The following is a 23,609-nucleotide window of genomic DNA, read 5'->3' as shown; positions in this document are numbered from 1 at the left end:
CGACTCGGCAAACTGGCTGTTGCATCGTGTACATCCACATTAAAGTTATATGATCATATATACCCAATTTAACTATCACATTTTGTTTACAACAATGAGTTAGTGAGTCATTGGCATAATTAGATCTTGTAGTTGTTCCGTGCTATAACAACTTAGTATGTTCGTTCTGTTATAGTATCTTAGTATCTTCTCGTTATAGTATCTTAGTTTCTTCTCGTTATAGTATGAACTGAACCCCTAAACTATACCCATTATAGTTTACTAGTATTTGTGACAACTCGAAATTTCTATCTTATAACAATCCCTGCCTTCAATCAAAGTCAATCTTGCAATTGCTAAATTTTAGCAGTTTTGGAGTCAGTTTGAGTGTTCTAAAGCCTAGTTCAGTAACAGATAACTAGTGAGAGGACGCCCTAGGGTTTATTGTGCAAAACTAAAGTCTCAAAACTCCAAGAGTTTGTGTAACACACCGAGTTCAGAGGTCCAAGTTCAAGGTTCTTAGTGTAAATAAGGAAGGTCGACTCGGTGAGTCGATGGATAGACTCGGCGTCGAGTCGCGGTTCTGGTCAAGTATTAAGTGACCAACTCGGCGAGTCGGCGGTTGGACTCGCCGAGTTGGTGCTGAAGGGAGAAAACCCTAATCCGGGGATTGTGCCCTATATAAAGCACATTATAGCCGCCTTCAGCCTCTTGGCTACCCATTTGAGATCTAGAAACCCTCATCTCGTGTGTGACTCCATTGATGAAGAATTAGAGCTTGGAAGAGAAAACTGGTGTAAGAAGCTTGGGGATTTGGAGACCATCATCAAGGGGCTTGGGTAGATCTGGAATCTACTTCTGTTTGGGCACATTTTAGGGGTAAGGAACCTCCTCCTTAAGCTATTTCATTATTGATTCATGAATGGTGGTTGATTTGGGATTCATTAGCTTGTTTGGGAGCTATCTCGAGTTTGAGGATTAGATCTGAAGTTGCTACTTCAGATCTAGACGTGTGATGGCCCAAAAGGTCTTAAAGTTCCTGTCTAAGAGTCATTGGTGAAGCCCTTTGTCTTGAACCCTAGCCCTAGAAGTGTTTTGGGCTTATATCTTCTTGCTTTCACTCAAAGTTTGCAACTTTATGTGAGGGTTAGGCTGTAGAAGAATGGATCTATGGATTGGAGTCCTTGCATGGATTGAAAAGCCTCTGTCTGGAATGAGAACTGAAAAGACTCGGCGAGTCACATGGGTGCACTTGACGAGTTGTATGAATATGTGCATGGACTCGGCGAGTTAGAAGAACAACTCGGCGAGTCTGTTGAAGATTGCCTTGGACTCGACGAGTCTGTTCTTGGACTCGACGAGTCTGGTCGTGGAACCCTAGCCTTTTCTGGTTAAGTCGTGTCTCGGTGAGTTGAGGGACAACTCGGGGAGTTGAGCAGGATGGGACTCAAAGATTGTTGGACTCGACGAGTCTTGGGGTGACTTGGCGAGTTGAGTCGTGATTGGGAGTTCTGAGTGTAAGGACTCGACGATTCAACGCATTGACTCGGCGAGTAGGATCAACCAAGAAGGTTGACTTTGGCTGAGGACTTTGACTTTGGCCAAGGGTTGACCAGTTGACTTCCAGGGGTATTTTGGTAATTATTGGTGTTTATTGAATTTGGTTAATTGGTAATGTTCAGTGGTGGAGTTCGTGCTGGTGGTCGGAGTAGCGTGATCTTATTTCTTTAAGTCAGCAGTTGTAGGTGAGTTATCCTCACTATATAGACAGGGTCTAAGGCACCAAGGCCGGCTCTTTATCGGATGGGAATCCGGGTAGTTGTTTGTTATGTTATTGCTTTGCTATGTCTGCATCCGGGTAGTTAGGATGGTATATGTTAGAGACATGGTTAAGGTCGGTATCATGGTATATAGGATGATGCTATGTTAGTGACCGGTTAGGTCGGTATCCTGGTTAGGATGTTGCTATATTATGTGATCTGCTAGATCGGTTGATTAGTTGTGAATTGATATATGATTATATGTTTATCTGCACATGGTTGTTGGACTGGGGTTGGGTTGAGGCGGGTCCTGATTTGTGCTGTAGGCCAATATACCCAGTGCAGACCGGTTAGACTGAAGGCCCGACGAGCGCTCCGGATAGGCTGAAGGCCCCAAGAGGGCAGACCAGACGTGCCGACGCTCGGAGAGTGGACCAGACAGACTGAAGGCCCGGTGCGGGCGAACCAGTCATACTGTAGACTCAGAGAGTGGACCAGGTGGACTGAAGGCTCGGTGAGGGCGAACCAGTCACACTATAGACTCGAAGAGAGAGTGGACCGGGTGGACTGAAGGCCTGGTGCAGGCGGACCAGTCACACTGTAGACTCGATATGCATGGCTGTTCTGTTTATGATATGATATGATATGTGTATGGTATTGTGGTTGGTATTTTGGGGGTAACTCACTAAGCTTTTGGGCTTACAGTTGCAGTGTATTGTTTCAGGTACTTCAGGAGACCGTGGCAAGGCGAAGGCGTGATCGTACCACTCCTCAGTTTTACGTTGATGTTTCTAGGATACTCTGATAATAAATGAATAGAAAGCCTTTTTGTAATAACTTAATGACTATGGGTTGTTTTTGAAAAGTTTAAATTGGTTATAAATTTTTGGATGTTACAGTTTGGAGTTTACGGCCTAAATATGGAGTTTACGGCCATAAACTCCAAAGAGTATAAATATGACACTTAGTCATTTTACTCATTTTTCTCACAATTTCAAATCTAGAACATCAAATCCTCTCAAGTATCATCCGATTTTCCTTCTTGATCATCAACTTTGTAAGTGTTTCTTGCCCTAATTACTTGATATATTACTTAATCTACTGATCTTACATGATTTCATCCGTGAAATCATTCCATTTGTGTAGATCTTCAAGTGTTCTTAGTTTCACCAAGAACACAAAGAGCACACACTAGTGTTCTTGGACTTTTAACACCCTTTCAAGCTTATCTATTGTAAGTACTCTTACCCCTAGTGTGTTATAAGACTTGTTACACTCCTTAATCTCGTAGAAAACACCAAGAAACACATGATCAAAGGTGTTTACGGCCAAGGGATGTTCTTGGGCCGTAAACCCTTCTAAGTGGGGTTAAATGAGCCCTAGTCCCTTACCAAGCCTTGGATACTAGTATAGATCATATCCTTGATGTGCTTAGGACCTTAAACATCAAAAAGACCATGAACCATTAGAGTTTACGGCCGAAAACTCCACAAAGGGGTGCAATGATGCCACAATCACTTCCAAAGGCTTAGACATGAAGTAGGAATGCTTCTTTATGACTTATAGGCTTCAAAACAAAAAATGGTTGAAGTACCATGAGTTTACGGCCATAAAATCATGCGTTTACAACCATAAACTCCAAGGGAGTTGGTCCCAAAACCGTAAACTCGTAAAGATTTTACCCTTGGACCCTAAACCCAAAATCCAAGTCCTACAACCCTTAGATGAAATCCTTAGGACTTATAACACTAAAATCAAGTGTTTTACATGTCTTAGGATGTTTTAACTTGGTTAATTAGTTGTAAAATGACTAATTGGATACATATATGTGTTAATATATGTTAACTAGGATCCTTGTGTGTGTTCAAGTCTTCACTTGACACTTTGCATCCTATTATATTCGTTCATCCAAACCACTCACTACAGGTGAGTTCAAACCCGTTAATTAACCTTTTAAATGTTTTTAAATGCTTTTATGGGGGGGGGGGGGAATACAAGTTGAATCATGATAGTTATTATATCAATCACATGTGATTAATAACTATCAAACTATATATTTACTTCACTTTTAGCTGTTTTATTCAGTATACTACTTCAAAATGATTTCTCAAAACATCTTCACATACTAAACTCTTTATCAAATTATATTACATACTATATCTTTCCTTCCAAACTCTGTTACAATTGTTTTTCAAACAAAGGATTTGTTATACTTTAAACTATTCTTATCAAACAAACTGCTTTCAAATGGTTTTATAAACTGACATCAAGTCATCAATTCTTATTCATTAAGCTTTTCAAAGGTTTTACAAAACTTCATTTATACTTTTATATTGTCAAATTCATGCCTATATATGTATAATTATATAAGTAATGTTTAAAGGACTTAGGACTGCTAGCTCGCTTTAATTCCTTCTCCTTGTTTGGATGTGGCCTTAGGGTATCGGTTATTTGTCCGAATGTCGTCTAAATATTAGTTATATATTATGTATACATATATAGACATAAAAGTTCTATCAGTCAATTTAGTACCTTAGGGTAGCAAAGGCATACTCTCGGTTATACACGTACATTACTAGTAACTATAATAGGTATAGTTAGGAGATACTAATTACTATTCCTAGTACAAGGAATCACACTAAGAATCAGTTCATACATGAGTCAATACATACGCTACACTAATACATAATATACAAAGAGACACTAATACATACTATACAAAGAGACATTAATACATACTATACAAAGAGACATTAATACATATGATACAAATAGACATTAATACATACTATACAAAGAGACACTAATACATACTATACAAAGAGACACTAATACATATTATACGATGAGACACTAGTACATACTATACGAAGAGACACGAACACATACTATACAAAGAGACACTAGTACATACTATATGGAGAGATACTACTACATACTACATGAAGTCATACTTCTACATACTCATGGACTGACGATCCTACACTTGGCTGCTCGCAACAGAAGGTGTGTTCATCTACGGATGTTCTCGGTTGTACTGTTCAGCGAGTTACCACGCCGTATTTATCCTATACAAATGGATACTTTCATAAGGATTATATTATTTCCTTATTACCTTTATTTTGTGATAGATTCACATAAACGATGAGGTGGGATATATTTTGATATGAATATATTATTTCTCCTATTACCTTTATTTTGTGAGACATTCACATAAACGATGAGGTAGGATATATTTTGATATAAATATATTATTTCCCCTATTACCTTTATTTTGTGATACATTCACTTAAACGAAGAGGTAGACTATATTTTTATAATAATAGTTATACATGGGAAAAACCGTCATTTTTACAATGATACATACTTTAAAAATAGTCGAGTCTTGGTAGAAGACTACTTTTTATACTAGTAGGAAATATGGGATTTTCTAGGATCTTTTATACTTATACAAACTTTTTCTCAAACAATTACAAGTCTTAAATTACAGTTTTTACAAATCAAAGGCACATAAATACTTATGAATTCACCAGCTTTATTGATGATACTCGCTTTCAAAATAACCTGTATTCTCAGGTCACAAATAGATAGGTACGACGACCAGGTTTTGTGAAAACGGAGCAGTCAAGACTCATCTTTTATTTTGATTATTCATTATGTTGTTTTATTTTATGAAAGAACACACATGTATTTAAAATTATACTATTAATGCAATGGATGATGTTGTTTCTTGTTTACTACTTTGCATTGTTGTGATACTTTACATGACGTCCTCCGCCCCAGAAAGTTTCCGCCGTTCTTGGTTTTGGGGTGTGACAGTATTCTACTTGAATTGTTATTGAAAAGACTATTTTTACTACCCAGTTATGCTTGTACTTTAAAAATGAAGTTTTGCTAAACTATAAAGCAACATAACTTTAAAAGAGTTTTTGAAATGTTTTGATTACTTATAAAAGACATAAGCAATCTTTTGAAAGATGTTTATAACAACCATTTACACAATAATCTTTGTGTTCAACTTGTATCCCCCCCCCCCCCCCTAAAAGCATTTAAAACAGTTAAAAGACTCATTACAGGGTATGAACTCGCCTAATGTGGGCGATTCAACGAATACGCGCGTAAGGATGAGGAGTTCCACGAATGAAGTCCCGAGACACAATAAGTCCTAAATGACATATATTGGCATGAATATAGTGTTTATAAGCAACTATATGAAAGGAAACACCTTTCGGGACTAGGAAACACTTTGACCAAGTGTTGGAATCACATGTGATTAAACTAAGGAGTGTGGAATGGCACTCACAAGAGTTTACTACCATGGGTTTACGGCCAAAGGGAGTTTACGGCCGTAAACTCATGGTCAAACATGCATAAGTGTTTGTTTTAAGGTTAGGGAAGCTTGAGGGACTTTTGCTCTACACAAGGATGAGAAAGACCAGCTTAATGGAGGCTTTTGGTGAGTTTACGGCCCAAAGTAGTTTACAGCCGTAAACTCATGGTCATTATGCATTTGAGAGTAGTTTAAGGTCCTATTTTCATCAAGGAAGGGTTCTAGGTCCAAGGGTTGCTTGTTGGAAGAGTTTAAGCCCTAAACATACCATAACATGGAGTTTATTGCCAAGGAAGATCTTGGGCCATAAACTCATGATCTTCACGTGAAAAGGCAAGTTTCAATGTTGTAATTCAAGGCCTCACACTAGATATGAAGTGTAGGGAAGAATACTTACAATATAGCGGCTTGAAATGGTTGATTTTGGCCATGATCACTAGTGTGTGTTCTTGGTGAAACTTGAAGATCTAAGAAAACATGATTTTCATGGATGAAATCATGAGAGGATGCTAGATTAAGAGATGTATCAACAAATCAAGGAAGAATACTTACAACTTTTGAAGATCTAGAATGAAGATCGGGATGATAGTTGAGAGAGAAATGGAGTGTTCTTGAGGTTGGAATGAGATAATTAATGAAAGTTGAAGAATAAGAGCCTATATAGGGGTTTTACGGCCATGCCTTGAGTTTACGGCCGTAAACTCATGTGCTTAGGCCATGAACTCCCTTTTGGAGAGGCTAAGCTTGATTTGTTGTGCTAAATGATAGCAGTAGTGAGTCTGAGATTGAGTTAAGTTGTGTTCAAATAATATTCCTTAATGGTCGATAGATTCAAGCAGAAAAACAATAAATGAAGCAATAAAGAACACAATAATGGTTTGAATGATGTCGAATGGTTAAACTTTGACACCTCAGAAGATCTCGATTAAGAACTTCGGCTGTAGAGATGTTTAGGGTTACAATGCAAAAGATAACCAATGAATCTCGTACTAAGGCATATATGCATGCACTATATATAATACGTAACCCTAATCTATAATCACGGTTGGACAGGCCCAATACCGGATATGCAAAAGAATATCCCATGACGCAACACATAATACCCAACAAATTGACTGACTGAGCTTATAAAGAAAAAAGTTTCAGGTTGTCACATCATCACCCCGTTAGATGGAATTTCGTCCCGAAATTTACTTCTTAGGAGTACTACTAGGGTACGCTCCTTTGATTTGCAGAATACCCACTCATAGACCTGGCAATTTTGCCCTAGTGTTCATGATACGTACTTGGTCCATCTATCACTACCTCGTGTATACAAGTCGTATATAATTAGGATTAGTAAGAAGGTCGGATGTGAGACTCTGCCCCAGGTCCACAACCAAACAAGGAACAGGAGATAGGGCGGAAACACACATACTAGATTCGCATAGTCATAATCATATACCACCCTTGCGTATACATTGAATAGTGATAGGTGGGTTGTATTCATCCATAGCCTCTTTACTCGAACTTGGTCTGTTGAACGAGTGGTATTCGTGACGGTCTGCGGACATCTTACGATAAGGCTTCGGAGGACAAAGTACCCTTTGCACGAGTACTTCGGGGTTTAGAATATGAAAGATAAAACTGAGGTTTAGGTCGGACTGTCGATACGAATGTCTAAGGTTTCAAGAACTTGATGGTCGAGGCGATAGAAACATATGAACTTAGTATGGTGAGGACCACGCTAATTCATGATGAATGATAGCAATGGACTCATTCCCGAACAAAGTTTTGGCCAATTTGAAAGAAATGTTTGATATACGATGATGTACCCCTAGTGTGTGCAACAATGTACTCCTAGTGTGTTCGACAATGTACTCTTTGTAAATGTTCTAGTGCTTTCTGTTTTCCCTTAGATGTTAACACTTCTACGTATCGTACCGCGATGAGCGCATACATACAAATGAAAGTGCTTTGATAACTGGTGATGATACTTTATATCATGATCCTCCTCGGTACCACTACGATCGCCTGTCATATACAAGTTATGAATATTTAAGATGAATAAGACAGTCGACTGAGTAACTGTGCCTCAAATCCACAACCAAACAAGGAACAAGAATTACGGCGGAATCACTCACTCTAAGTCTGCAACATCTTAGTTATGCACAACCCTGATGTATATGCTAAGCCATCATAGCTTCTATAAACGGAACTTTTAGTTCTCTTAGATACTGTGATCTTTTCCAATAAGTGAGTGATTAAAACTACATTTAATTGTTTCCCCCAAAGTTTTAATCTTATATAAATATAAATTAATTTTTAAAGTAATCACTAGATCGAAGATGTACCGCTGCTTGTTGACGGCTCTGGGGTTGATTCTCCTGCGGTGATCATCAGGATTTGTCCGTTCGTGCCTGAGTTCTTTGTTATCGGGCAATCCCTCTGGTAGTGACTAGTCTCACCACAGCCATAGCAGGCTTGGTTTTCTTCAACTCCGGGGACTTGGGAGATCGGTTGAGCCGGTGTCCTGCAGAAACAGACTGTGTGTCCCTTTCTATGGCAGTTCAGACACTGTATTTCCCGGCATACTCCGGTGTGGTGATAGTTGCACTTTCCACACTTCGGGAGGGTTCCAGCATATCAAACGGTAGGTGCTGGAGCAGCAGGCGTTGTAGCGGCGTACAGAGTACTCGCTGGTTGCTCTTGCGGGGGTTCCTGTGTTGTTCGCTTCTTCTTCCCCGAATTTCGATTATAGTCCTCTACACCATGGTGGACTCCATGGTCAATGAGTTGCTGGGCCAGGGTAGTTAGACCCTAAATGTATCTTTCTATCTTCTTGCTCTCCAGGATAACCATCTCGGGGCATAGTGATGCCATGTCACTAAACCTGTCAGTGTAGGCCACTATGTCTGAGCCGACCATCTTGAGCTCCCATAGTTCTTGTTCCAGCTTTTGTACTTCGCCCCTTGGGCAGTACTCTTCCAGCATTAACTCTTTCAGGTTTTCCCAACCTATTAAGTTAGCCACTGATAGGGTCAGTGACTTAACATGGTTGTTCCACCATATGAGGTCTCGGTTGGAGAAGGTTCATGCAGCAAAATTCACTTTGCTCCCTTCTGGGCACATACAGATTGCGAAGACCAAATCTTTTTTCTCGAACCATCGCATTAGAGCGATGACTCCACCATTTCCATTAAAGGAAAGGGGTTTGCAGTTGGTGAAGTCCTTGTAGGAACACTCTCTCGAGCGCACATGGACCTCACCTTGAGTAGAATAGATAGGTGTTCCACCTCCGCTGGAACTGGTAGGATGATATTGATCCATGGTTGTTTCCACAGCCGCAGCTACTACAACATTTAGAGTTGCCGCATCGATTTGTGGAGAAGGTGTTGGAGTTATCGGAGTAGTGTGTCTAATTGATCTGTGAGGAGGCATCTTTTCTAAAAGAATACAAAGATGAGATGGGATAAGTCTATAGCAGTGAAGATAATCCAAAAGCTGAAAGACAAGGTTATCCTAGTTCTGAATGTATCGTGTCCTGACTTCTACATGGTTCTGGAAATGATTCATAAAAGAGTTTACACCGAATAAACTTTATGAATAGAAATGGCTATCCTCAAATGAATATCTATTACTTGAAAAACTGTTACCAGCTTCATGTAAGAAATTAATCCTAAAACATAATGTGAGCAGTGTTTCCACTAACTCATTAAGTTAACTAAGATTATTATTTGTTAGTGTGACGCATAACACGTTATGGTTACTTTGGTTGATCCTTCTTTAAAACTTCTCTTGAACTTACTCTTGTTCCTCCTTGACTCTTCTGTTGACTCCTATGAGGAAGTGGTTGCATCTATCTAGGTTCTTCATGCGAGAATGAATTTGACTAAAGAATCTATGAGGTTTAGGGTAACTTTATGGGGTGATCCTTACAGAGTCCTTCTATAATTGTACAATGTATACAAGTTGTATACAATTCAAGATTAAATAGACCTTCGAATAAGTGGTCCTATTCCCAAACCACAACCAAACAAGGAACAGGTAGTGAAGCGTAGATCACAAATAAGTCTATAAAACCTCAATTATATATAACCTTGGGAGTATACACGGCAAGATTATAGACCTATCTGTAAGGGTCTTTTAATTTATCACATAAGTTGCTTACATGGTCTAAAATACTCCTATAGTACTTTAATGTAATGTACTTAGTATGTTTCAAACTTGTTATCGCGTTATAGTATCATAGAATACTCCTATACTATTCTAACTCTATGTACTTGATCTAGAATTCTCTTGACTGGCGTCAGGTAAGTTTTAAGACCGTTGCAACACCACATCACTCCCAAACACATATTGGTTACATCTCGAATGAATATAGTTGATCAGGCTATATTGATACTAGCTATGATTACATAACTGTTCAGGTTTGACGACAGTGTTCAACCTTTAAGTACTTTAGTTCTGTTCTTCTTGTGATACTCGTTCTAGTATGTATACATGTATAAGCAAATAGGTATATTTTTATAACTTATCGTTATACACTTACAATATTTCATTATCCAGAGCACTTAAGCCCCATTGTATTTATAGTTGTATATCTTTTATCGGTTAATATACTTAGTTCACTATAAACAATGCTCTGATACCAATCTGTCACACCCCAAAACCGGAACGACAGAAACGTTTAGGGGTGGAGGACGTCATGTTTAGTATCACAAGACATGTATCATAGTAAGCAAGTAATGAAAAACCATTTCATTATAAAGAAAGTGTTTAAAATGTGTGTGTTCACAAAACATAGAATACATAAGCAAATAACAAAACAAGACTTGAAGCTACTATGCTCCAACTTCTGAGTTCCCAGCGCGAGTACATGTCTATTAGTCTCCTGAGAATACAAGTTATTTGAAAGAGTTGATCAGCAATTAAGCTGGTGAGTTCATAAGATTTTAGTGATGTATGTAAGTTGTAGAAAGTTGTTGAAAAATGTAGTTGAAATGTAGTAAGTTATAAGTTCTGTTTTAGACAAGTTGTATCAAAACTCAGAGTAAACAAACAATCGACTGTGCGCATCTGCCCTAATCCCACAACCAAACAAGGAATAGGAAGTAAGGTGGATAGAACACATCTTATTGTTTGTTAGATCATTGTTGTATATAACCCTGGCGTATTCACTTGTTACTCATAGAGTTAATTGTAATAGTTCCTTTATATTTAATGAAAAGATTCTTTAACAAAACCCTTATTTCTTATAATAAAATGGTGACCACAGTGATTACTCCCATAATCACTTAGTTTATTCCGGCTATATATGATCTAATATCGAATAGATGGTTAATTGGGTGAATTTGCCCTAGGCCCACAACCAAACAAGGAACAGGAAGTAAGGCGCAAAGCACACATCCAACTACCTGTTGGGTATCAATGATATATAACCATGATGTATAAACTAAGGTATTATAGAGTCAATCACCTAAAGTCCTTTAAGTTTATGCTGGTTTAATAAAATGGATTAAACCCTTTACTGGTAAGTTTCTAGTTTTGTATATCAAAAGTTCTGATTTTAAAAGTATGTTTGTACTAGAAAACAGTGCATTGAATTAGTGTCATATGACTTGACCCATACCTAGTACCCCTTATGATGACTTAATGTATACGGAACGTATATATAACTAAGATCGAATAGATAATAGGTTGGGTGAATCTGCTCTAAGCCCACAACCAAATAAGGAACAGGAAAGGAAACGGAAGCACACATATTATTACCTGTCCTATCCTATTAATATATATATATATATATATATATATATATATATATATATATATATATATATCCCTAGATGTATACATTAAAGAATCATAAGGTTAGCATTATGGTCCCTTTCTACAGAATGAACTAGACCCGACTGTTATGTTTGTCGCTTTGAAAAGATGTAAGTATTCTTTAGTTTATAACTATCTTATCTCGAAAATAGTTTGCATTAATTTTCAAGTGGAACTGTGACTTTATGAAAGAAATGGGAAAATGTATGTACTGTAGTAACTACTGTTGTACTAATTGTCTTAAATTAATTATTAAGGTATAATGTGATGGCTAGATCCCATACTAAACGCTCTCCCTGTCAAAAGATTCTGGGAACCAAACGTGACCCGGCAAACCGGTTGTTGCATCGTGTACATCCACATTAAAGTTATATGATCATGTATATTCAATTTAACTATCACCTTTTGTTTAGAACAATGAGTTAGTGAGTCATTGGCATAATTAGATCATGAAGTTGTTCCATGCTATAGCAACTTAGTATGTTCGTTCTGTTATAGTATCATAGTATCTTCTCGTTATAGTAGCTTAGTATCTTCTCATTATAGTATGAACCGAACCCCTAAACTATACCCATTATATTTTACTAGTATTTTACTTGAACTATTATTGAAAAAACTCATTTTACTACCAGTTATGCTTGTACTTTAAAAGAGTTTTTGAAAGAGTTTTTGAAATGTTTTGAAATGTTTTGATTACTTATAAAAGACATAAGCAATCTTTTGAAAGATTCTTATAACAACCATTTACACAATTATCATTGTGTTCAACTTGTATTCCCCCCCCCCCCCCCTTAAAAGCATTTAAAACAGTTAAAAGATTCATTACGAGGTATGAACTCACCTGCTGTGGGTGATTCAACGAATAAGCGCGTAAGGATGAAGAGTTCCACGAATGAAGTCCCGAGACACAATAAGTCCTAAATGACATATATTGGCATGGATATAGTGTTTATAAGCAACTATATGAAAGGAAACACCTTTCAGGACTAGGAAACACTTTAACCAAGTGTTGGAATCACATGTGATTGGACTAAGGAGTTTGGAATGGCACTAACAAGAGTTTACTATCATCGGTTTACGGCCAAAGGGAGTTCACGGTCGTAAAATCATGGTCAAACATGCATAAGTGTTTGTTTGAAGGTTCGAGAAGCTTGAGGGACTTTTGCTTTACACAAGGATGAGAAAGACCAACTCAATGGAGGCTTCTGGTGAGTTACGGCCCAAAGGAGTTTACAGCCGTAAACTCATGGTCATTATGCATTTGAGAGTAGTTTAAGGTCCTATTTCCATCAAGGAAGGGTTCTAGGTCCAAGGGTTGCTTGTTGGAAGATTTTAAGCCCTAAACATGCCATAACATGGAGTTTACGGCCAAGGAAGATCTTGGGTCGTAAACTCATGATCTTCATGGGAAAAGGCATGTTTCAATTTTGTAATTCAAGGCCTCCTACTAGATATGAAGTGTAGGGAAGAATACTTACGATATAGAGGCTTGGAATGGTTGATTTTGGCCAAGAACACTAGTGTATGTTCTTGGTGAAACCTGAAGATCTAAGAAAACATGATTTTCATATATGAAATCATGATAGGATGCTAGATTAAGAGTTGTATCAACAAATCAAGGAAGAATACTTACAACTTTTGAAGATCCAGAATGAAGATCAGAATGATAGTTAAGAGAGAAATGGAGTGTTCTTGAGGTTGGAATGAGATAATTAACGAAAGTTGAAGAATAAGAGCCTATATAGGGGAGTTTACGGCCATGCCTTGCATTTACGGCCGTAAACTCTTGTGCTTAGGTCGTGAACTCCCTTTTGGAGAGGCTAAGCTTGATTTGTTGTTCTGTGGTTTTAGCAGGTACTTCCCAACACTCATTCCTTGAGTGCATTGAGCTCAGAACACTCAAACAGACTCCAAATTGTGCTAAATGATAGCAGGAGTGAGTCTGACATTGAGTTAAGTTGACTGACTGAGCTTATAAAGCAAAAATTTTCAGGTTGTCACATCATGTTTATAGTTCGACATCGAAATTGCACTTCTCGATAGATCGGTATGTTGTCGAAGTTTTCCCGTTAAGTTAGTATGTTGTAGACCTACTTCAAGGTCAAATTTTCCGAACTCTATGCACCTAATATACCAATGGAATTGACATTCATGTTATTTACTTTGGAATAATACTATCAAACTTATAGCAATTACTTTACAAGTAATTACTTATGGTAAACTTCTATTATAAACTCCTTGTAGAATACATGTTGAACTAGGGTATATTAGTTCAAAGTCACCTGATTTATAATCACTAATGAAGTCTTACCATCATTTTCATCTTTAAAAACTTTATAGCTAAAAGATGCCGCCACATAAATCAAATAGACGTTTCAAAAACAACCACCAATAACTTCAACTCCATCTCCGCCACCGCAATTCGATCCTGTAGTTTTCCAAGTTGTAGTGACCGCACCTGTGACAGCAGCCATGACCCAAATCAACGCTAGTGGCACCAGTGTGGCTGGAACCGATACCAAAACGTATCATGGAGATAAACATGGACACCCTAGGGAGTGTTCATACAAGGTCTTCACCAACTGCAAACCCAAAACCTTTAATGGGAGTGGGGGAATGAGTTCTCTAACGCAATGGTTCGAGAAAACAGAGTCAGTCTTCGAGATCTACTCCTGCCCAGAGGGGAGCAAAGTGAGATTTTCTGCCTGCACTTTCTCTAATAGGGCCCTCACATGGTGGAATAGCCATGTCAAGTCACTTACACTCATGGTGGCTAACTCAATGGGATAGGAGAACTTAAAGGAACTGATAATGGGGGAGTACTGCCCGAGGGGCGAGTTACAGAAACTAGAGCAGGAACTTTGGAGCCTTACCATGACAAGCTCTTACATAGTAGCCTACACTAATAGATTTAGTGACCTGGCTATTATGTGTCCAGGGATGGTTCCCACAGAGAGCAAGAAAATAGAGAGGTATATTTGGGGAGTGCCTCCTCCACTTCATGGGAATATTTTTTTCTTCAAACCCTATTACATTTGATAGCATCAAACGCTTGGCTCAAAGACTCATTGACCATGGAGCCTACCAACGCGTAGCAACCCCTGTCCCCGAACAAGCCAAGGTAAACGACAACAAAAAAAAGTTTTGGGACAAAAAGAAGAACCAACAGGAACAGAACCCCGCCAAGAAATATTATATAGTGGTTGTTCATGATGCATCAACCCCTACTAACCCTATACCAGCAAAGCAGTATGTTGGAAACCTGCCGAAGTGCAGCAAGTGCAATTTCCATCATCACAGACCCTGTCGGGAGATGCACTGCGGTAACTGCAATAGGAAGGAGCACACTTTCCGTTTCTGTAGGGCACCAGCAAAACCAATCACCCAGGTCCCTGGTATTGGAGTAAGCCAAGCCTGCTACGGGTGCAGCGAAATTGGGCACTTCAAGAGGAACTACCTGAAGGAAAAGAATGTTAGTGGAGTGGGGAAAGTAATGGCGATAGATCATGAAGAAGCTGTGGAAGATCCCACGGTGGTCACGGGTACGTTTCTCCTCAATAACTCTTATGCGTGCATACTCTTTGATAGTGGAGCGGAGAGGAGTTTTGTGAGCCACAAATTTAAACACTTACTCAAATAGAAACCACAAACACTAAAGGAAACATTTATTGTAGAAATGGCTAACGGAAAGACTGAGAGCACTATATATATATATATATATATATATATATATATATATATATATATATGTGTGTGTGTGTGTGTGTGTGTGTATAAGATGCACCCTCACTCTAAATTACTATTCTTTCCAAATCGACCTTATGTCGGTCTCCATAAAAAGTTTCGACGTTATCATCAGCATGGATTGGTTGAGTCCCCATCGTGCTGACATCCTATATTATGAGAAAGTCGTTCACCTTAGTCTACCGAGTAGTGAAACCCTAGTCATCTATGGCGACAAACCAACGAACCTTTGAATCATTACGTGCATCCAAGCCCAGAAGTACTTACGAAAGGAATACCAAGCGTTCTTAGCCCACATGGTAGTTGGGAATCAGGAAGTGAAAGACATAAAGAGCGTTCCTGAAGTCCTTGATTTTCCCGACATTTTTCCCGAAGATCTCCTTAGAATACCACCAGAACGCCAAGTCGAGTTCAGAATCGACTTAATCCCTGGAGCTACCCTTGTAGCCTAATTGCATTACCGTCTAACACCAGCAGAGATGCAAGAACTATCCAGTCAACTAAACAAACTACTCAGCGAGGGATTCATTAGACCGAGCTTCTCACCCCGGGGAGCACCGGTCTTGTTCGTGAAGAAAAATGATGGATTGTTCCGTATGTGCATTGATTACCACGAGCTAAACAAACTGACCATTAAGAACCGATACACTCTACCGCGTATAAACGACTTGTTCGACCAACTTCAAGGAGCAAGCTACTTTTCAAAGATTGATTTAAGATTCGGGTATCACCGTTACGAGTTCTAGAGGAAGATGTTCCCAAAACAGCCTTCCGAAACCGTTATGGTCACTACGATTTTGTAGTGATGCCCTTCGGATTAACCAATGCACTCAAAGTGTTTATGGATTTAATGAACAGGGTGTTCCGTCCTTACTTAGATAAATTCATGATAGTATTCATAGATGACATACTTATCTACTCATGCAGTAAGGAGAAACATAGTTAGCACTTACGAAAGGTCTTAGAAACATTACGAACAGAAATACTTTATGCGAAGTTCTCAAAGTGCGAATTTTAGATTCAGAGAGTACATTTCCTAGGTTACGTGGTCAGCGAAGAGGGAATTCACGTGGACCCTTCCAAAAATCAAGGCAATCGAGAACTAGTCAACACCAAGAATGCCTACTGAGATCCGTCAATACTTAGGCGTTGTTGGCTACTATCGTAGGCTCATCCAGAACTTCTCAAGGATCGCTAAACCACTTACCACCCTAACTCAAAAGGGTGTGACTTTCAGCTGGGAAGAGAAACAAGAAAATGTGTTCCAAACGCTAAAACAAGCCCTATGCAGCACACCAATATTGTCCCTTCCAGAAGGAATAGATGACTCCGTAGTATATTGTGATGCATCCAATCAAGGGCTAGGTTGTGTTCTTATGCAATGGGGAAAGGTCATCACCTATGCCTCAAGGCAACTTAAGACACACGAAGTCAACTACATTACTCACGATCTTGAGTTTGGAGCGGTAGTATTTGCTCTAAATATCTGGAGACACTACTTGTATGGTACGAAGAGCACCACTTTCACAGACCACAAAATCCTTCAACACATATTCGACCAGAAGGAGCTCAACATGAGATAACGACGATGGGTAGAACTACTAAATGACTACGAATGCGAAATTCGTTATCATCCCGACAAAGCCAATGTAGTAGTTGATGCCCTTAGTTGGAAGGAGTACTCAGGTCGTAGAGTCAAAGCACTGACCATGACCATCCATTCACATCTTTAGACACAAATTAAAGAGGCTCAACAGGAAGCCTTGAAACCCAAGAATGTGACAGGTGAAGCCTTAAAGGGAATAGACAAGAACTTAGAAGTCAAAGGTGACGGATTTCGTTATCTCATGAGCCGGATCTAGACACCGAAGTTTGGTGTATTCAGAGACGTTGTCATGAACGAAGCACACAAGACACGATATTCCATTCATCCAGGTTTAGACAAGATGTATCTTGACCTCAATAATTTATATTGGTGGCCAAACATGAACGCAGAGATTGCTACCTTTGTGGACAAGTGTCTGACTTGTGCCAAGGTTATGGTAGAATACCAAAAGCCCTTAGGTATACTACAACAACCAGAAATACCTGAGTGGAAGTGGGAGCAGATTAAAATGATTTCATAACTAAGTTACCCAAGACAACGGGTGGTCTCAATACCATTTGGGTGATCGTTGACAGGTTAACCAAGTCCGCACACTTCCTACCAATTAAAGAAACTGACAAAATGGAGAAACTGACTAGAACATACATTAGAGAGATTATACAACTACATGGTGTGCCCATATCTATTATCCCTGATGTGACAACCCGGAATTTCCATCTTGTATAACCATTCAATTCAATCATCTTCTATCATTTAGCATTATTTAGAGTCTGTTTGAGTGTTCTAAGCATAGTACATTCAAGGATCGGGTGTTAGAAAGTATCTGCTTAAGCCTTTATGCCTTAATCAAGCTTTAAACCCCATCATATGGAGTTTACGGCCACACCACCATGAGTTTACATGTGGTCCGTAAAGTCATGCTATATGTATGAGATTTCATCATTTTCCCTCATTTCACTTCCATTCCAAGTCTAAGAATCCAATTTCTCTCTCAAGTATCATAAGATCTTCATCTTGATCTTCCCAAAATGTAAGAATTCTTTCCATTTAATTAGTTTATACAAAGCTTTGTCTAGTACAACCCTTTGATTTCATCCATGAAATCTCTTTTTTTGGTTAGATCTTCAAGTGTTCTTCATTTCACCAAAAACACACACTAGTGTTTTTGGACCTTAAACACCCTTTCAAGCTTCTATATCGTAAGTACTCTCTCCTTAGCTTGTTGTATACTTGAAATACTTGAAGAACACTTAGAAAATATCCATTTGACAAGAACAAAGGGAGTTTAGAGCCAAGATCATCTCCCTTGGCCGTAAACCCTTAAAATGGTGCCATATTGACCTTAAACACTTCTAGGAGCTAAGCTTGTGAACTAGAACACTCCTTGGAAGACCATTAGACCTTAACTATTAGGATCATAAACCCATGGGCCGTGAACTCATGGGAGTCTTACTATTAGGATCGTAAACTCCAAAGTGAGGCCCTACACCCCTTATATGCAACCTTATGTTGCGTAACACTTCAGTACAAGTGTTTCCTAGTCCCTAAGGTTGTTCCATTTCATGATTAGATGTTATAAACACTAATTAGATACATATATGTGTCATTATATGCTAATATAGGATCCGTGTGTGTGCTCAAGTCTTCACTTGACACTTAGCATCCTATACCACTCGTTCATCCAAACCACTCACTATAGGTGAGTTCATACCTCTTAACTTATCTTTTAAATGATTTTATGGGGGGAATACATATTGAAACATTATAGTTATTTTATCAATCACATGTGATTAATAACTACCAAACAAATGGATTTACTATACTTTTAACTGTTTTATCAAACAAACTACTTCAAAATGTTTATCAAACTCTTTTACATGCTAAACTCTTTATCAAACTTGTTCTTATATGCCAAACCTTTTCTTTTAACTCTTTTAAACTTATATATTGTCAAAACCATGTCTAAGGCATATATAGTTATATAAGTAAGGTTGGAAGGACTTAGGACTGATAACTCACTTTATTTCATGTTCCTTGTTTGGTTGTGGACTTAGAGTACCCTGTTGTTTATCCGAGTGTCGTTTGATCCTTAGTTATATATTATGTATATATGTATAGTCATAAAAGTTGTTATCTCAGTTCAACACACTCAGTCATACAAACAACTCTACTAGTAAACTATAATAGGTATAGTTTAGGAAGTCACTACTCACTATTTCTAGTACAACGAAACATACAAGAGTCAGTTCATTCATGAGTCAATACAAATTTACTATGATGAGAAACTAAGAGGATATACTATTATGAGAAACAGAACAAATATAATATAAAGATAAACTAAGAGAACATACAATACACTACACTATATAAGCGAACATACTATGATGAGAAACAAAGACAACATACTACATACTAGACAGAGAGAATATACACTACACTAGTACATATAATACATATACAAGAATACTATAACATAAATGTGAGCCACTACTTCGGGGCATGGCATCACTGCTATGGCTCGTTTTGTAACCAGAGTCTCCTGGAGGGAGAGTGTGAATTTGTGTATAGATCTATACGGGACTGACCGTCCTACACCTTGCTGCTAGCTATAGTGGGACCTGCAGGTCTACGGGTGATGAATGTCATACCATTTCGACGTCTTTGAGTGTCGTGTTTTACTAGTCGATCAAGTATGGTTACTAGTATAGCACATTATACCTTAATTAACAATCGGTTTAAGGTAGTTAGTACAGCAGTAGTTACTATTTACAGCACTATAGTAGTTTATTATTTTCCCATTGCATTCACATTGTGATCTTCTCACATAAACGGTAATGTAAAAACTATCTTTTGTTAATGACAATCACACTTGGGAAAATACACACTTTTACAAGAAACAAACATACATAACATTTGATGCCTTGGTAGAAGGCTACGTTTAGTAGAAAATATAGGATTTTCTAGGAGATACAAACATTTACTATAAACTTTTACAAACTTATACATCAAACACTTACAAACATTTTCATACAAGCAATGACACTAAAATACTTATGAACTCACCAGCTTTAAAGTTGATAAACTCTTTCAAAATAACTTGTATTCTCAGGTCATCCGTAGACAGGTACTGACGCTAGGTTTTGAAAAGATGGAGTATGTTCAAGACTCATCTCTTATTTTGGATTCATATTTTTGGTGTCTTATAACTATATAGAACACACTTGCATTAAATTATATTATTAATGCAATGGATGATGTTGTTTCTTGTTTACTATTATGCTTTGTTGTGATACTATACATGACGTCCTCCACCCCGGAACGTTTCCGCCGTTCAGGTTTTGGGATGTGACAGATTGGTATCAGAGCATTGTTTATAGTAAATCGAGTATATCAAACCATAAAAGATATACAAACTATAAACACAACGGGATTAAAATACTCTGAACAAGAGTTTATACTTTTAAATAATAAAATATTTAACCAAGTATACATACCTGCATTCATACTAAAATCAGTGTCACTAGGACAGAACAAAAGTGTTACGATTGTTGAACAACACAATCAGGCTTCAGAACATATAATCAGATCTGGGAGTGATATAGCCTGATCAACTATATCTTTTCGAGAAGTGATTAGCATGTGCCTAGGAATGGTTGTGGTGTTGCAGCAATTCTAAAAACTTACAAACACTACTTCAATGAAAACATTAGAACAGAACATAAACTTAAAATATTATAGGAGTATTTTGTGTTACTATAATTACTTACCTGAGAACTAAAGGTCTTTATTAGTAGGTCAATAGTTGTTAAGTGGATACGCTAAGGTTATATGTGACTAGGATATCATAGATTGAGAATCTATGATCTTTGCTTTACTTCCTGTTCCTTGATTGGTTGTGGATTTGGACTTAGGGTCACTTATTCGAAGGTCTATCCCATTTCGATTTCATGTAGCTGGTATGCATTGTGCAAGTATTGAAGTAACTAATAAAGATCATCCTATAATTATCTAAATTAGTAAGTCTATTAAATATTTCTTTTACCCCTTTTCTCGCATAGATAAACATGGCTAGATTCCATCTCCCTGGCGACCCGTACTTCCCTAACCAAGGTAACGGAGGAAGGGTCGATGCAAATCCAGAAGAGAATCGTCCAATCCCTTTGGATGATGACTTTGCAGAGAACTTCTCGGAGGATTCTGACTCCGAACCCGAAGTCAATAACCTACCCCCAGTGGCTTAAATCCCAAACCCTAACCCTCGTCCAGTATTTCAAGGCCCCACACCCCTGTGGGCAACAAACTTGAATAGATGGAGCCACGAACAGGGTCAACCCTTACCTTACAACGGAGATCGAAGCTTCTATAATTTGAGCGAGGGAGGCTCAACGGACAGAGTCCTACCCATTATGGTCCGCAAAATTGCTCGGAATGACGAGCAAGGTAGGGCAGCCATCGACCGAGTCATGGAAGTTGACGCCAATTCGGGCGTTAACACGGTCCGCATTCGCCATCTCGAAGAGGATATGGAAGGGACAAGGAGAGCCAATGAGACTCTGCAACAACAACTAGCTGCATCTCGAGCTGAAGTCATAGAACTTCGAGTGCGTCAGAGAGCTCATGAGCGACATCTTCAAGACATAGTTCGTCAACTGGCAGATCTGAGGGTTCGCCCGAGGATTACCCGTCGTCGGTAGAAGATGTCTGGATCATCTTTTCTTTTGGTTTAGGGATTAGCCTTTTTTGTCTATGCTCTAAGTAGCACTTCTCCCTGTAATTTCCCGTTATTTTAAGACCTTGAACTTTTGGTCGATAAGTCTTTATTCTATCAAAATTTTCCTATCTTGGTTTTATGTGAGAACTACTTCTAGGTCATTTTTCCCAAACTTGTTACATCTGTAATACCAGTATTATTGATAGATATCTAATCTCATGGAAATTATTATCCAAATGCTTTCATCTTTCTAGTACTAGATCTACATTCAATCATACTATTCAACTGTGTTGTTGGGCTATGGAGAGTTAGTCCATGAGTCACTCTCATCATTCTCTTTATTAAATTCTTACCAATATCTTCATCTTTGTGATCTTATAGCTATAATATGCCTCCGCGTCGATCAGCGAGATGCACTGCTCCAATAACTCTGAATCAAACTCCAACTCCTCCTCCTCAATACAACCCAGAAGCTATCCAAACTGCTGTGAATGCGGCTATTACTGCAGCTTTAGCACAATTCACCACTACCAGGACTAGTGGGAGTGGGACTTATGTGCCTCCCAGTGTTGTTGAAGTTCCAGTGTGCTCTAGAGAGTGCTCGTACAAGGACTTCACCAGCTGCAAACCCAGGGCCTTCAATGGAACTAGCGGAATCATTTCCCTCTCGCAATGGTTCGAGAAGACGGAGTCGTTCTTCGTGATCTACTCCTGTCCGGAAGGGAGCAAAGTAAAATTTGCCGCTTACACCTTTGCGAACTAAGCTCTGACGTGGTGGAATAGCAATGTCAAGTCACTATCTCTTATAGTGGCAAATGCTATAGGATGGGAGGCTCTTAAGGAGCTCATGATCGAAGAGTACTGCTAAAGGGGTGAAGTTCAGAAGCTGGAGCAGGAGCTCTGGAGCCTAACCATGAAGGGCTCCGACATAATCTCCTACATTGCCAGATTCAGTGATCTGGTAGCGCTATGTACGGGAATGGTCCCTTCTGAAGCAAAGAAGGTTGAGAGGTATATCTGGGGGATGGTGCCTCCATTTCAGGGGAATGTACTAGCTTCAAACCCCACTGCCTTCGACAGTGCCAAGCGATTGGCACAACGACTCATTGACGATAGGGTCCGTACCCCATCAACAACAACCCTAGCCATATCAGAACCCTCCAAAGCCGCTGACAACAAGCGGAAGTTCTGGGATGAAAAGAAGACGAAGAACGCTGCATAGAAAGCTGCCAAAAAGTAGAAGGTCATGGTGGTTCATGTTGCGATAGCACCTGCAGCTGTAGGTCTGGTAAAGCAATATGCTGGAAACTTGCCGAAGTGCAACAAATATAGCTTCCACCATACTGGACCCTGCCGGGAAATGCAGTGTTCTAACTGCAACAGGAAGGGGCACACCGCCCATTTCTGCAAAGCTATGGTAAGGCCAATCAACCAAGTCCCCGGCGCTAGTGTGGGCCAGGCTTGCTACGGTTGTGGTGAGGTGGGCCACTACAAAAGGAACTGCCCGAAGGCAGGGAATGCCCGATGAGTGGGAAGAGTTTTGGCTATAGGCCACAAGGAAGCAGTTGTCGACCCCACAGTGGTCACTGGTACGTGTCTCCTCGATAACTCTTATGCATGCATTCTATTTGATAGTGAGGCGAAGAGGAGCTTCGTGAACCAAAAATTTGC

At 39.0% G+C, this 23,609-nt stretch overlaps 1 protein-coding gene across 3 annotated transcripts in view; it reads left to right on the top strand.

The window, feature by feature from the left end:
* Nucleotides 1-23,609, top strand: part of HDA08 (histone deacetylase 8) — a 68,332-nt gene that overhangs the window by 31,829 nt on the left and 12,894 nt on the right. Inside the window, exon 4 of one of the 3 annotated variants that reach the window (XM_079024255.1) lies at nucleotides 2,464-2,792. The exons of the other annotated variants lie outside the window; for them this stretch is intronic. Coding sequence (XP_078880381.1) covers nucleotides 2,464-2,544 — 81 coding nt within the window. The 3' untranslated portion in view covers nucleotides 2,545-2,792. Of the gene's footprint in view, nucleotides 1-2,463; nucleotides 2,793-23,609 lie in introns of those variants that run through there. 3 annotated transcript variants of the gene reach the window in all.

Source organism: Lactuca serriola, chromosome 2 (genome assembly GCF_051521515.1).
Source record: "Lactuca serriola cultivar US96UC23 chromosome 2, Lser_US96UC23_V15, whole genome shotgun sequence".
NCBI classification, from domain to species: Eukaryota; Viridiplantae; Streptophyta; class Magnoliopsida; order Asterales; family Asteraceae; genus Lactuca; species Lactuca serriola.
This window is presented reverse-complemented; position numbering and strand designations above follow the sequence as displayed.